This window comes from Anser brachyrhynchus (genome assembly GCF_964034855.1).
Source record: "Anser brachyrhynchus genome assembly, chromosome: 8".
NCBI classification, from domain to species: Eukaryota; Metazoa; Chordata; class Aves; order Anseriformes; family Anatidae; genus Anser; species Anser brachyrhynchus.
Genome location: NC_137702.1, coordinates 6,692,433 through 6,708,751, shown reverse-complemented (window position 1 = coordinate 6,708,751; position 16,319 = coordinate 6,692,433). Strand labels below are relative to the sequence as shown.

Sequence of the window (16,319 nt, the reverse complement as noted above, 5' to 3'; positions counted from 1 at the left end):
CGTTTCGGGTTTGTCTTCTGTGGAAGTAAGTCCGGTATTTCCCTCGCCTTGACAGATCACCTCACATTCTGCCATTACCTTTTATAAGCTGATACAAACAGCAATTATTATTGACTCTGATAATACTGAAGTCAGATGGATGCCACTTAAGACAAAAGGCTTTCTCTCCATTCATGGTTTTTAATGTAAATGTAAGATGAGGAGATCCATCTCTCTATGAATATATTTTATGTCAAGCTTGCCTGCGATTATTTGATTTTGGATCTGAAATAAGCTCTGCAGTATTTCTGCATCAAATGCAAGGTTTCTCCGTGTATGGCATACAGGGAAGGGCAGAATTCATAACCATTTTCTTCGCCACTTCTTTGGACAATTCCAACATGTAGTTACTTGCTGGGTTGTGCTGTAAAAAACAATTCTGCCTAGTCTAACAACTCCTAGCTCACAGGGCCTGGAACATAGCTGTATTCTTCTTAGAAAAAGACATCTAATTTGACTGGAACATGATGAAACAATTATTTATTGGGTAGAAAAGCAAGAATTGAAATTCAATTTCTGCTGAATCCATTTTCTTTTACCATCAAGTTGCTGAACTGAAAAATTCATTATTTTCCCTGATGTGCTCTCTTATACCTTCACAGCTCAAAATCATCACTCTGCTGTGGAAGTTTTTATTTCTTTTTCTTACTACAGAAGTTACACTAAATCCTGCTTCTGCTGTAACTAAAACACTGCACCGCACATTTATTGGCCAAATAACCCTTGTCTTCACTGTTCTAAGTCTGTGTAGTGATTCTTGGCTACTGGGCTCAAGGATCATCAGGCTGTCAAAAATGGTCTTATATAGCTTGATCTACTTTAAGAGCATTAGAAGACACTTTCTTTATATACGCGTAAGGTTGGCTGATATTAGTAATGCAGCACATACAAGCTCTCTGACCACACCTGGTGATGACATTTCTCTTTATTTTGCAGTTTCAGGAGTTTAGGTACAATAATCAGAGTCCTTGCACTGCACAAATCGCATTTTCAGTACTAGATCATACACACCCAAAATGTCACAGTAGAGATTTCTGAAAGCAAACAAACAAATACAAACAAACTCTGTTGCAAAGGGATCAAGGCTTGAGCACAATGAGCTCAAACTACATCAATGTAGTTATATTTTTCTCCAGAATACCGTGCTTTTTTTCTTAGAACTATTATGCTTTGAGACATGACAGAACAAAATTACAAAAGCATTCACTAGTGCAATGATCCAGCAAATCACAGTGCAGTGGGCAGATACTGGACTCCAGTTTCTAACAGAAATTCTCCTTGGTCAGAGGAGTCCATAGACCTAATAAAAACTTTTCATAATTTTCACCCTTAAGACAGCAAAATCTTTCTATATCCACCTAATTTACACTCAAAAATGCAATGTGCAGCCACTGTTTGGAGCTAGGATGGGCAAATGACTGTGATCATGAACAAAGGCATACACTCTACACAATTTCACAGGTTTGCAAAAGCAGTTCCTCCATATATTTCAGAGAAATGCAAGCTCTGGATGTGGGTAGTACACATATACAGAGTTCTACACACACACATAGAAGATTATAATTTTAGAGATGTTGGAAGTATGTGAATATTTTAGGTGTTGAATATTATAAAGTGTGTGTCCCTTCAGAGAATCATGGAACAAAATATCTGTAGCATAACTGAGATCTTTAACATTTTTCTTTTGTAGTTTAAGTTTTATTAATCACATCTTTCCCTCCCTACACACACACACTTTTTTTTTTTTAATTGTACCTTGTGGTTGAATCTGAAACCTGAAAACCTATGCTCACACATGCACCCATCTAGCACAAATTGAAAACAGAAATCAACAAAATGCAAAAAAAAAATCTAATAATATTGGCAACAAGATTTTTTCTCCTGATATTTTTCTGAGATAGTGCTGTTCTAAGTCTTACTTGTCAGAATGTGCCTCCAACCAAGCATGCAGCAGCCACATCCTCCTTCCTTCATCCTGCAAATTATCTGCCATCGAGCAGCTGCTCAGAGTACATCCGAACCTAGACAGGTAACAGGGAAAAAGCTGCAGGACAGTCAGCTCTTGCGGCTCAAATGCTTGTGCACAGCAAGGTGCTGACCAGTGACACCAGCAGCACCTCGCAAGCTGTTACCTGAGACTGAGGAGAAGGCTGCGGGACAGAGCAGCCCCCAGAAGGGCTCTCGGTCCTTCACCCAACACCAGCCAAGAGCACAGGGCAGGGAACGTATGGCTGCAAGGACTTTTCCTTCCCTGCTTGTCAGCTTCAATTCCTCCATATCATATTCCTCCATTTAGAGGCTTGGCACAAACTGTGACAACCCTCACGCTCTTGGCACTCTGAAGGACCTTGAACTGTCAGATGGAAATACACGGATTTCTGCTCCATCATACAGAAAACTGAGGTCCATGTCTAGAGGAGACCAACCATGACTCCAAAAATATCTGGGGATAGCTTGTTGTTGTTTTCAATAATGTAAACAATAAAAATATAAAAATAAAAACAGTGATTTCTTGCCTTATAAGAGAAGATGGTTTTGTCCCCATTTTCTTTTAGGCCTTTTCCCTCCTTTTAGGTTTCCTGCTGTTCTTGACAAAACTCTTTCTGCTATAGTAGACTTTATCATTAAAAATGCAACATTCTCTGTGGAAATAACATTTGCAACATTATACAATTCTTTTTCTTCAGCGTAACTCACACATTAACACTAGGTGCACTTACGATATTTATTCTTTTTTTTTTTTTTAAATTATCGGATGAGGAAATACATAATATTAAACACTCCAGCACATTAAACAAACATACCAGTTTCCTACAACAGAGACTTCTGCCTTTGGATTACATGATAATGCACCATCACAAATGAAAAGAGAAAATTTAGTCAGGAAAGGAGAAGGACATTTCTCAGCAAGAAAGGTCACTAACACGAGCAGTTCTGCTGCGAAGGGGGTGGGTTGTCTGTGAGCCGCACATTCCTTCCAGAAGTGCCCCTGGAAGAGTCTGATTCTATACTCTCCGACATCTTTTCACAGATTATATCCACGAGACGCTCAAACACCTGCCTTACATTGATGTTTTCTTTGGCACTAGCTTCAAAATAGTCAAAACCTGTGAGGAAAAAATGCAAAAAAAAAAATCAAGACACTGATGTTAGGGAGATGATTTTTAGAATACTAACCATTTTCTTTGGAATTCACCTTAGGAAAACAAGACATTAGACAATTCTTCGGCTCCGTTGACTCTCACAGTCTCAGAATACTGAGCAGAAATACTTCTAAAAATCATCAAGCATCTATAAAGGTCAAAGGTGTAAATAGATCCTTACCAGAGCCCTGGTAAACACTTCTGCAGACAACATGGATCTGAATAAAGCCAGGACAAGGGAGTCAAATTCTCCCATTCCCATCAGAGAAGTGGGCTGCAGCTGCATGAGGACCTGCAACTAAATGGTGCTTTGGTCCTGTTTTGTCCTGTTCTTTGTCGGTTTAAGTGCAAAGCTCTTCAGTGTACTCAGTGCCCGTACAGCACACATCCTGACACCCGTTCTGACAAGGGCTGTTCAGCACTGCTGGATTAAAATTAATGTTGTGCGTCTCCAGTAGCGTAATATCAGCAGCCAGCAGCCAGCTCCTAACCACAGCAATGAGCACAGACTCCCAAATGCTGACTCTTTCTGATTAAAAGAACTACAACAAGGCTGGAGTCATACCGAGGTAGGGATGGCACAGAGGCAGCCATTCCTGCTGACACCCAGCGCTATGCAAAACCAGAGTCCTGGCCTCAGCCAGGAGCAGCATGCTGAACTGCAAAGCATTACCTGTTTCAGGCCACACGCTTTGTCTTTCTAACCACAAGGGTCTCAAAGACCAACCATAACTTACAATGGCTATTGCTTCTGTTTACCAGGCTATTATACTGCCAACAGCAAGAGCACAAGTACCACACAGTTTATTTTGGTGTAAGAGACATTTATATTTTGGGGGCATTCTCCATTGCATCAGTTTCCTTGATTCTGTCACAAATGAAGGGAAAGAAAAGTCGTCTTAGCTGATTACCACTGCTGGTAAACTGAGTCATCTTGCGTGAGATCCACTCCCTTCTACCACTTTTTAAAAATCATGGGGTAACAGGTGAAGTGATAGTGGAAATGTTTGCCTCGTTACTAATAAGCAGGGAGAGCTCTCAAGTAACAGACAAGGGTTCTGCCTGCCCCACTTGCCATCTCTGAGGATGATTAAGGATGTACGGAAAAGGCAAAAGAAATGAGACAACAGAACGATGATATTTATCAGTCCAACACTGTTTTAGCTGTTGCTGTGGCTGAAGCTGTTTTGATTTAATTCACATTCAGGCCAATAAATTTCTTAATCTGATTGGAAAATGATTTCAGCGGCGTTAATGCCACTACACAAGTTTAGAGAAAAACGCTAAAGGATAACCTTTATGTGAGTCATTATGATGAAAGCTAACAGTTTAAGCAATCAATAGTCAATTAAAGAGATTCCTCCTACCCGATACACAAAGTAGTTTCAGATAATGTTGAACACAGTTATCACATCTAATATACAGAAATGCTGCCTGTTAAAACCAGGTATATTTTCCTGTCCTTTTTTCTTTCAGCTGAGCTAATAAAAGCTGCTCTTTTCAGATAAACTTCATCTTCCTCATACCCTTACATATTAGCATTAGAGATACAGCCACCCTACAAGAAGGTATTGTTCAACACTAAACAAGTAAAATACTGAGCTAGAATATATTAATCATCTTTGAGCTACAATATATTAATCACCTTAATTGTAATGTCACTATTAAAGTGTTACTGATGGAAGGATTTTTTTTATTGTACTAATCAAAAGGAACACAGTATAAAGAAGTGGAGAAGAAAAAATAAATAGAAGAGCTATGGCACGTACCTAGCTGATCAGCCAGATGCTTCCCCTTCTCCAAAGGAACAATCCTTTCATCCTCCATGTCGCATTTATTTCCAACAAGAATCACTTGTGCATTGTCCCAGGAGTAAGTCTTGATTTGTGTGGCCCTACAGCAGGACAAGAAAGATTGTTTCCTTCCATCAGCCGTGCCAAAAGACAATCATATTTCAAGTATGAAAATAAATACCATTAAATAAAATATCTGTATTCAAAGACTGTAAATGAGAAGACAAATGACTAAGCTTACACACAAAGCAAGGATTCATCCAATGTAATCTACAGCACCATTCTCTTTTATTATTCCTTAACTTTGTGTGACAATAAAGTTCCTTATGAATTTGTAAGTGCTTTGCAGATCTTGAGATTCAGACAAAAAATTAATGGAATAATTTTTGAAGTCCAGGGGGAGGAAAAAAAGCATTCTTCTAAAGCTCATTCTACTTCAGCTGCAATCTGTCAGAAGAACTACAACCAATCACACCCTTTGAGGACACTGGCTCTGTAGAGAAAGCCACAAAATAGATACACACTTTATACTAGTTCTACAACTCCTTGCAAAACATGAAAACAATTCATAACAAGAAAAAATATCTGATTTTCTGCAGAGTTTTGGTAGCACCTTAAGAAATCGTATTTTGAGAGTCAAACGTAGATGAAAGCATCAAGTCCTCTTTGCTTGAACAGGAAACTATCATGGAGACAGAAAGGTGCATAGAAACATGGCAACAAATGCTAAAGAGAAACAGAAATTTATCAAATTGGGAAGATGCAGGCTCACGGTAAGGCTTTGTGAGCTAATATTTGAACCCAGCTGGATTAAGTGACACCTAAGGCAGGAAATAGCAGCTGCAGTGACAGACGGCACGTATCTGACGAATGCCAACATCAATGACAAAGGGATCAAGTACATGGGAGTTGAAGCAGGAGCACTGAGATGAACTTACAGCCTCTGAAGCTCTCTGGGGCTCAGTATGCTGAAAAAGGAGCGGAGCTGGCTGCAGACCTCAGGGGTCTGACCTTACACTTAGCCTCTTTATAGTTTTTCTTTGACGAATAGAGGAGTTATATACACACACACGGTGCCACAGAGCCAGCAGTGAAACAGTATTAACACAGTAGGATGTTTTCATCCGTTTTTCAGGCTGGCCCAACCTATTTTATCTTCACCAAGTCAGCTCTATCTTTTAAGTCTCCCTCCTTCCCAAAGGTAATTAGGCTGTTCTGCCAGAAGAGAGAAACACCTTCTTCTTCCACCCCTTCTCCAAACACTGCTCCAGGCCCTACTCACCTTCCCATTCCCTGTCCCTGCTCAGCACCCCTCTCTGTACAGGACCATCGTGGTTTCGGGCAAATCTATCATTTCCCAGGCAGCCAGGAAACCCCTCGGACTTTAACTTCTGTTTAGTTTGCTTGAACTCCCCAAACAATAAAGGCACTTGATTCCTTCGCTTTTCAATTAGCGGCAGCCTCCAGCTCTGATCTACTAATGATAACTTTTAATTAGTTTTGAGTCGCTTACTTGCCTTTGCCATGGAAGCAGACGGTCACATTGCTCCACAGATATCTGTGGAAAAGGGGTCACATCACCGTACAACTTGCCTTTAAGCAGCAGCCTATTCCGTTTGCACTGGAAAACACAAACCTAGACCAAGCACACCGCACAAGCCCAGGCTCAAACTGTACCTTGCAAAAATAAACAAGGACTTCGTGAAACTTAAATTCTTCTTACTGTCCGTCCCCATGTAGATAAGTCCTGTGAGAGCTATGTGATGAGCTTATATGGTATTCTGGGGGTTCTCAAGGCTCATCACAGAAGGAAATGACTTCAGAAATCAGCCAAAAGCCCAGGAAGATGAAATCTTCCCACTCTCACTCTGTAAACAATAGAGAGAATGTAAGTCTCTCTATGTTCAATTTAAAGCACCTACAGCCAGGCTCTTCTGACTCCCATTCCTCTCTCCGGTTTGGATTCAGCCTTTCAGGTGGGTCACATGAAGACATGCTGCCAAACCTTAGATATCTAAATGGAATTACTTGGAACGTGAAAAAGAGGAGAAAAACATGAAGAATTTCCCACTGAATCTCATTCTTCTTGTTTTGTACAAGTTAGTGAAAATCCTCTCTCATAATGCTGCTGTTTACAGTTATTGTGAATAATAATAATTAAAAAAGCTTTACTTTCAAAGAAGAATGTCTAAAAAATCCTGATCCTTATCCAAAAAGTGAACAAATTTCTAGGAGCTGTAGGAAAATAAAACAACAAAAGAAAAGGCTTGTGCAATTGAGATGCTTCAACAAATATCATGGCAGTCCTGTATATACACTGGAACAAATATGTGACAATAATAATGCTATGCCTTATTTGTGCTGAATTCCCCAAATTAATGATAAAGCATGTTTTTTACAATTCATGCTTAGAAGAAAAATAGCCTCAGGTTCACAGTTACATGGATATATCAAAAACCCAATTTGGAGATCAGCCTTAAGGATAAATAAAGCTAGTGGCTTGTGAACCCACCTGTTGCTTAAATCTAAGTTAAATTTAACCAATTTTTCCCTTCCCTCCTATGATATTGTCTAGATTATCCAAAGCCGTTCCCACAATGTTTTCTATTTACTTCACAGTAGCAAATTCTGAATATATTCTACTTTCTGTATGGTTTCAAATGATGTATAATACACTGATTTATCTACACAAAACTATCAAGGCAACATCAAATAATAACTGTCTAACAATTCTAGAAACTGAGCTGTAAGCCATAAAAGCTCATTTTAACCCTTTCACTCACCCTACAGGGAAGACATCTGATTCATGAGAATGAACTGAAGACTTCGTGTTCGTGTAGTACATCAAGAGCTTATTAAACACCTAACATACAAGTATGATCCTCCTTATTTAAGGCATAGAGTACCTTTATTTTGTTCAGATGAAGTATTTCTGGAGTGACACAAAGCAAACCAGAATCCTCTTTAGGATGTCCACTCATAAGATGGGTGTAGTAAAAAGACCACCCAAGGAAGAAATCCTACGGCAGACTATTTCATTTGTGGACAGGGCAGGAGGCTGTTAAAACAGTCACTGCCAAGGAGCCAGAGACAGGAGGTAAAGCGCACCATACGTACATGGGGTAAGTTTTAGAGGGGATGTTAGAGCTTTATGAAAAAGCTTGGAGAAAAATCAGGCTAGCAAACTACTACTATGGGAATTTCCCAGCTAGAGGGAGAATATGAGCTCTAAGACACTGGAGAGGACTACAAGGGAAACCAGCTCTCTGGTTGAGAGCTGACTTTGAACAAGCCTACCTCCCCCTAACTTCAGTGTAATGATGGATTTTGAGATCTCTGCACACCCCTGGGAGCTAAACAAGTTTGCCATGGGCAAGAGCTTACTTGGAGCACTAGGTCTCTGGTTCAGCTGTTTGTTCATGCTTTTGGCTTGTTTTCTGCAGGGAACTCTGCAAGAAGAGATGGTACAAGAGAAAGCAGTGAGATGGGCTGAGACTCTCGTTGACAGCCTGCTTACACAGCAGCTTAAAAAACCTGACCCACTGAACGGCAGTAGGCAGGGCACCAGCAAGAAGGAACAAGCTTTAGACTGGAGAATGTCCTACTGTAAAACACATAAATGACTACTGTGTACAACTTGAGGCATTACGAGGTTCTGTGAACGAGTAAAGTTTTAGGACCCAGGAATTATGTTCAGGTGGGAAATTCTTACCTGCCAATGAGAACGGACTAGGATGTGGACAGCAGCTAACCGTTAGTGGAAGAGGCATCATTTCTATTTATTTGCTCCTCATTTTCTTGAGCTACCCTCCTAAGCTTGACTGCATTTGCTTAATGAACCCAGTTCAACGATCACATGCCAGATGACTTACTCACATGCAGAAGTTTCAAAAATGTTAATTAATTTCCTTTTTATTTATTTGTAATAAATGTGTATTACAGTAAAATATCATAAAACTGTGCCTACACGCTAACTTGCCCCTAGATAGTTTGAAAATGCACTTGGTTAAATCAGTGTAAGACTACAGAAAGAAAACCCAAGAGAAGTTCACAGAAGTCCTATTAAAATATCTGTTCTGTCTATCAGAGAATATGCACTTCTTTTAAAATTCCATTTCTACTTTCTACCCAATTTCCATGTAAATACAATTTTAATATATTAATTCCAACTTCTTTTTACGTATCTGTCACACAGTCCATTAAACGTGCATGAATGTGGGCACCTCAGTTAAAATTATCCTTTTCTATATATTTTGTATTGAAAATATTTGAACATAAAGATTCTTGAAATCGAAGCCCTTCCTACTTATAAAAGCTTAAATCCTTCTTCGTCATTTCCAAATGTATTCATCAATTTCACAGAAACAAATGTTTTGAATTAGATGAAAGCACATCACCTAATTTGAAAATAGTTATCAGTTGTTAATTTGTAGTTTATTTTTTAAATTTACAGAAAGACATTTTCATTTTTTAAGGACATTCAGCAGGCTTCATTCTGTAGCTCACTACGCAGGTCCCATCAGTAGCTTATTCATTTTTTTTGTGCCAGAGGAACACTAAAATTCCATCCTCACATGCTATTTTAGAAATAACTCAGAAGATTAACAGGTTCCTCTTACTGGATTTAATTCACGTTAACTGAATACCGCTGATTTATTCTCAGTATCTAGAAATGTCAGTCAATTTGCCACATCATATTGCATCTATCACAAAATGTTCAGCTTAACTGAATTCTTTATTTACTGTAGCTAAACACCAAAAAATGCATCACTAACCAGCCAGAATATCAGGACATTTAAAAGCGAGAAAATATGTGTAGGATTAATTGCTGTAATCTTTTTTCGGGAAATTTTCAGGATGTAAAAATACCTGGGATGAGTTTGGCTATTCGCTTTTGCCACAATTATTGCTAACGTAATTCCAGGTTGATGCTCCATCCCTGTTACAGAGGCCCTCCCTCCTGCTGGGACAGCAGGAAGGCAACACATCCAGGTGGGATACAGGAGACAAGGCAGGGGCATGCTACTGATTCCACGGCCGCTGCAGCTTCCCAATTGCTGCTCCATCCTCTCACCAAAGAGAAGCACAGCAGGACTGCTAGGGCTGTTTTCATCATTAGGCGCACTGCTACCTCCTCACACTTGACCTGAGGAGGGACTAGGCTCCAGGAGCTTGTTCCACTCCCGTAGTAGATACCTGCATTTTCCAGGGAGCGTACAGTTCCCGACTGAAGACTAGATCCAGTGCAATAGTTTTTGTTTTGAAACAATAACAATATCACGAAGTGGAAAAAAAAATCCTGCATATTTGCTATTGATGTGCCAGGGACTGATACAGCAGCACCAGCAAAAGACAAAAGCTTTGGATTGCATTACTCATCCCTTCAGAAGTTTTGAAAACAACTTTGCAGAGTGGGAAAAAGCAGTCTCGTGGCTGCATGGCCACTAGAGGACTCTGCTGGCACAGCTATGCTGGCTTGCTGCAGGTATTATTTCCACTCCTGTGGACAAGCTTCAAAGAAAGGAAATGGGCTACAACATTTTTACCTGCCGCCACGACCACTTGGCCTCAAAATCTTAAAGCTAAGAGTTGGAAAGATTCCTGACAAGCCAAGTGAAATTCAGCAGTGATGGTCCACCTCTGTGCTTTGGTTGACAAGTTCCTCTTAGCAAAGACACTCTGGGGTTGGAAGAGAGTCAAGTACGCAAAGCTCACCTTGGTACATTCTTCGATGGAACAGATGTTAGACCATTTCAGTACAAAACTTCACCTGTGCAAACTCTAAAATAGTAGCTCAAAGATTGAGATTTGGTATTTTATTTTTATTTTTTTTTGCCCAAAAGACGATTTAACTGAAATATTGTATAAAAAGACTGACATTTGTATGAGCTCTGCCCATCTCAAAGATCTGATGGAACAACACCTTAACCCTCAATACCTAGACATGCTTCAGAAACATGGAAAAGCGGGTAGAAGAAAAACAATTTGAAAGTTACAGTGACACAAGATAAAAATGGCTTAGACTTGGATTTGATAAACAAAATTCCAAAGCAAAATTCCCTATAAGTTGGCTGATTTTTAGACATGAGTAAAAGCCAATGACCCTGTACTGTCTGTCTCTTGCCTCTTCATTGTGCAGTTATTTCCAAGGATGTGCAAAGTCAGCTGCTTTTAAGAGTACTACTTACAAATTATATAAAATTCAGGGAAAAAAAAAACACCAGAAAGGAACTTTTCTGCGACACAGAAAGCGTATTAATAACCTGCATTTGTATAACTCCTCGAGGAAACCTACATAATCAAGTCAGACACCTCCTTCCAAAAAATCTCCATGAACAACCCCATTCCCAAGTCCTTCAAGTTACTTGATTTGATAGCAACGAAACCCTGTGTGTTCGCAGCCTGGTGACTGGTTAGCTGGTGACAGCCAACCACAAAACGGAACAACTGAAGTTTCCTCACTCTCCTCTCTTCAAGAGTGCTTCTTTCAGAATCTTTCTTCTCCCCAGTCAAAAATATTTTCACTGAACATGTGTGAAGCTATATTTAAAACCTGGAAATTTGGTTTCTAGATTTGGTTAAACTAGTAAAACTCATTAGTGGGGAACCAACTTGCAGACAGACAGGTAGATGGGCTGTGTGGTCATATGTACCTCATTTCATCATGAAATCAAGCTGAATATATTTAGAGCTTAGTGAAGGATACTGCCCTAGCTCACGTGCCTGCACTCCTATGGAAAAAATCCACGTGCAGATACCTGCATAGAAAGCTCCATCTGAGTTTGGTGAAAGGTGTGTCATGTGGAGGAACCTGGTTTTGGCAAAACTTTGGGTTTATGTTTCCAGCAAGGAAAAAATCTATTCCTCTCTCATTAGCTGCTGGAAGACAAGTCAGGGAAGGTGCTGCAGTCCACCTTCTGCAACATGGTGTCATGATACTGAAGATAAGGTGGAAGTGGAGACTGCATCTTTAGATGTGATGATCAAGAGCAGCTGCTTGAGTGGACAGTGAGAACAAGTAGTGGGCAACCTCGGAAGAAGGCCAAATTATTAGAAACAACAAACTATGTTGTTTTGGCTTTTGAGTTACAACCTAGTTTAAGAGACGCAGAAAAGGAGCTTGACAAAAAGCCAGACTGAGCTGGGTGCTAACAACCAGTGCCAGCTAAGGAAATTTTAAGTCACCCACCTACTACCATCATGTTCTCCAGGGAGGTCACTGAGATCACTGCAAATCAATCTGTCAGACCTAGGAGATTCCATTACCCTCTGCACTGCCTTTCTTTGCATGCTGGCCATGCCTATCTGCAGTATTAAGCAACATGTAACAAGCAGCAATGACTGCAAGATACTTGAAGTCTCCAAGTCTCCCCTGTCAACGCGACAGTCGTAACGAGAATAGATGTCCCAATGTCAGAGAGTGTTCAGTGCCATTACAGAAAAGTCAGAGACATAATCTGGTTTCCTTTGACAGTTCTTTATAGCAGGGACGCCCACACCCTACCACCCAGCTCTGAACAGACTCCAGCTGCGGGCCTGTATGAAGGAACTCCCATTTCCTATGATCAGCATCCCTCTGAGAGGATGCCATGTCAAAACCAGAGTTCCAGCAACAGGGTCCAGCCTCCCACTTATCTGTGCTGTGCCTATAGCTGCTACCTTGCAGCAGCAGCTCCGGTGTTTTCACCCTGAGCATCGCACTGGTGAGAGAACACCTCCCATCAGCTACCACCATGGGGGCTGCAAGCACTGCCCTGTCTCTTCTGGGAAGACCACTATTCTTCCTGCTCTGTGTATGTACTTGTCCAGAAGGAAGAAGGTCTGGCCCACAGCTCCAAAATCAAATTGCAGCATGGGATAAGACAGAGCATTTCTTCCCAAGGAAGAAGACAGGTGGAGGGGAGCCTCCAGGTGAGGAATGGCAAGTGTACAACAGAAAGTGGGGAATTCACGCCTGGGTACCGATGCAGCTTTGATACTGCTATAAAATTTTTCAAGTGACTGATTTAGTGCTTTCGTTTTTCACTCTGGTTTGTTGTAACCAAAAAGTCCAGAAATCATTTTCTGGTGTTTCTGCTTCTGTACTGAATTCAGTGGAGCCAGAGAAGCTTTTAATAGCTGAAAATCTACTTCACAGGCTAGCTGCAGGTGAAGAAAGAATATGGTGTTGTAAAGCAATGTGAAGGGTGGGATGTCAGATGTTCTCAACAAACAATTATGAAGAGAGAATTACACAAAACAAACAAACAAACCTAACAACACTGATAACTTATTTCATACCAGTCCTGCACTGCATTGAAAGAGTCTTCACTGGTGATATCATACATGAGGATGAAGCCCATAGCTCCTCGGTAGTAGGCTGTAGTGATGGTCCTGTATCTTTCTTGTCCAGCTGTATCCTGGAACAGAGACGAATATTTAGGCTTTAAGACTCAGATTCTCAGAAACAGGACTTGTAGTTAGGTCCTACATGTAAAATAAGGCAATCGCTTTTTATTATTATATATTTAAAAGTTATCATTTGTTCTCACTGAAACAAGCTCTACTTAAATCTTAGCATTAATTGGGCTTTTGCATCAGTGATGATCTCTTAAATGTGTTTTGACACATGTATTCTTTAAAAAAAACAAAGATGTCAACCCCTTAATTGCTCTTCTCTGCCTCAGCCTCAATGCAATAACCAAATGTTAGCGGAGTTCACTGAAAGATGGCACTTCAAAGCAGAGGCAGTGGAAAACAGTCCAGCAGTGTACCTGGCAAAAGACATTTGTGTTGCAATTTAGTGTCACGGTCAGAAATACATGATTGAGATGGATAATGTGGGTGATTAGGTTCTTACCTGAGGTTAGAGACAACAATTAAAGGCTGGATGAAGTGAAAATTGTTATACAAAGTGAATTTGATATGGACTGTCCTGATCACAGTAGCTGAGGTGCATATGCTAATTCAAGACTTATTTATCCTCTTCTGCAGCGTAATTCTTTTCACCTGTGGAGCACTGAAGAATAACTTTACCTGCAGTTTTCATTACCATGTTCAGCCTGACAGCACAAAGGTGAAGCTCTGGCTCTGGCACATACAACAGAGGAATTTCAAAATACTCACACCAGCTGGAAAATATGCCTACTACCATCTGCTGGATGACAACATTTATTCCTCATATTTCCAGTGGTCTGCTCAAACTGGGGAATATTTCTACATCAGATCAGTAGTCCTCCAGCCAATCTGCTCCCTCTGGACCTGCCTACTGAGCCAGGGACAGAAGTTACATGCTTCAAATAGCATGTAGGAGGTATCTACCATTTGAACAAAACATTTCATCCACCTTTTGGCAAAGAGCAACTCCATGAAATAGCTGCAGGGAGGCATAGGGCCTTATCTTCGAAGGGCTCAGTACACGGTGTTGACTGCTGGTTACTCTTACAGGTCATCAGATCTGAGATGAGTCCTGAAGTCCTCCAAAACCCCCACTTCAGAAAGCATTCACTGCCATTAAATTAAAATGTGATTAACAAAAATTTTCTTTCTCTAGAGAAAAAGATCGAAAAAGGACTTATTCACATAGCTACCTGGAAGAGAAAAATAAATCCATACAGAGCACTCTTCCAGAAGCATAGGGTACGTTTCTGATCAAACACTCCACAATCCAGAGAAAATACATGAGGTGCAATGGGTAGGAAATCCAGCTTTTAAAATCCTAGTCCATAGGTCCCATGAATGCAGCTTTATTTATTTATTTGCATGCAAGAGACAGTGTTGGCCCTTCCAGAACACACTCAAGCAAGTATATGAAAAGGGAAAACATCAATGATCACCTGTTGTTCGGCACCAGCACATCACAGAGGCTCTCTGTAGGAGGAAGGCGCTTGTAAATAAGCTCCCTGCAGCTTGCTTAAAAGGCTCAGCCTATTGCACTGCCATGAGACTATCCACAGCTCTAACACAAAGTGAATCTCCCAGGGCAGAGATTATGCAGCATGAATCTCGCTGTGTCTCCACCACACCTCCAGAAAGATGAAGAGATTTTTCACTGGGACTTGTGCACTTATTTCATGGCAGGGTAGCCCACTGGCTGACCACGGTGAGGCACTATGGCTAAGAAATATTGCTCAGATTCCCTCCTGACAAGAAGCACCAGAGTGAGGTGGACACCACCTTGCAGCCTGAGCAATCATTTCTTCTCCTGCCGTTGATAAATCCATCACAGAGCTCTCCTGCTCACTGACACTGCACCCTCACTTAGCTGCTGAGCAGCTAAACCAGCCGGGCCGTCTGGCTCCTGCCTGTACTCCTTCAGGTGGGAAGGGTCTCTGAGCAATATTTTCCACTCTGTTAGTAAGGAGAGACATGATAGTTGCTTTATTTTAGCCTTTATTTCCTGAGGACATGAGGCTTATAGTATCACTGGTCTCCACACGCGCATGTGTGTATGCTTACTCTAACTCTGGAAATTACGAATGCATCTCAAGTCAAATCTGATCAAAAGTCAATCTTGGAGGTATGCTCTTACAAATGGTATAAAAATAGTTGGAATGGAGAAGAGAGACATTAAGCACACACTAAGCTCAAGTGCAGCGCTTATCTTTCTCAGACACAAAAGGATCCACAGGAGAGGTTTTCTTCATGCCTCATTAGGACAAAACACCTCTCTTTAGGAGAAAGATCTAAATCAGTATAAATAACTTCTCAGATACTACAAACGATGAAAAAAAATAAAATCCACAGGTAGTCAGGCTTCTTTCATTCACATGCTCACAGTGTTACTGTTTACTGGTTCTACCTACCAATTCTCACCTCCTATTTTCTGTTTAAATAGTCCCTTTTTGGTTTAGGGCAGGAGACAGATCAGGCAGTAGGAAACCACAAGCAGCATTGTCCAGCTACACACAGAATAATTTGGGAAGAAACAATTCAACAACGGCTTGGAGCAAGGAGTCAGCTCTGAGGAGGTCCTGGGAAGCCTGAACGGATGAGGGACCCTCACGCTGGCCTCCAGAAGAGGCGCTGGCACAAACTCCGTGCCTGCCTTCACTGAGGAACTGCACTCAGCCCACAGACTTATCTGCGTTACAGGGAGGCTGTGAGGCTGCCTGAAGACTGTGAAGTTTGGTAATTCTAGATTGTTGGATTTTGTATCCCCCTGTGAACCCCGGTGCCCTCAGTGAGAGGTGGGGACGTGGCAGCAGGGGGCACAGAGCCCCGGGGGCCTGCAGGCATTTGCTTAGTGACAGCCTGCTCTGGGTGGGCAATGCACTGCCCTCGTTAGGAAGGCAACTTGCACGTTCATTAATGTATACTTTGGTGCCTGCCTTCTCAGGTTATCTGGGAAGAGGGAGGCCAAAAA

At 41.1% G+C, this 16,319-nt stretch overlaps 1 protein-coding gene across 6 annotated transcripts in view; it reads right to left on the bottom strand.

The window, feature by feature from the left end:
- Positions 1-950: 950 nt before the first annotated feature.
- RAB3B (RAB3B, member RAS oncogene family) overlaps positions 951-16,319 on the bottom strand; it is a 57,173-nt gene continuing 41,804 nt past the window's right edge. For all 6 annotated transcript variants that reach the window (XM_080603326.1, XM_080603327.1, XM_080603330.1 and 3 more), the window contains 3 exons: positions 13,256-13,374; positions 4,952-5,076; positions 951-3,146 (listed from right to left, as the gene is read on the bottom strand). In XM_080603326.1, coding sequence (XP_080459452.1) covers positions 2,959-3,146; positions 4,952-5,076; positions 13,256-13,374 — 432 coding nt within the window. In that variant the 3' untranslated portion in view covers positions 951-2,958. The remainder of the gene's footprint in view (positions 3,147-4,951; positions 5,077-13,255; positions 13,375-16,319) is intronic.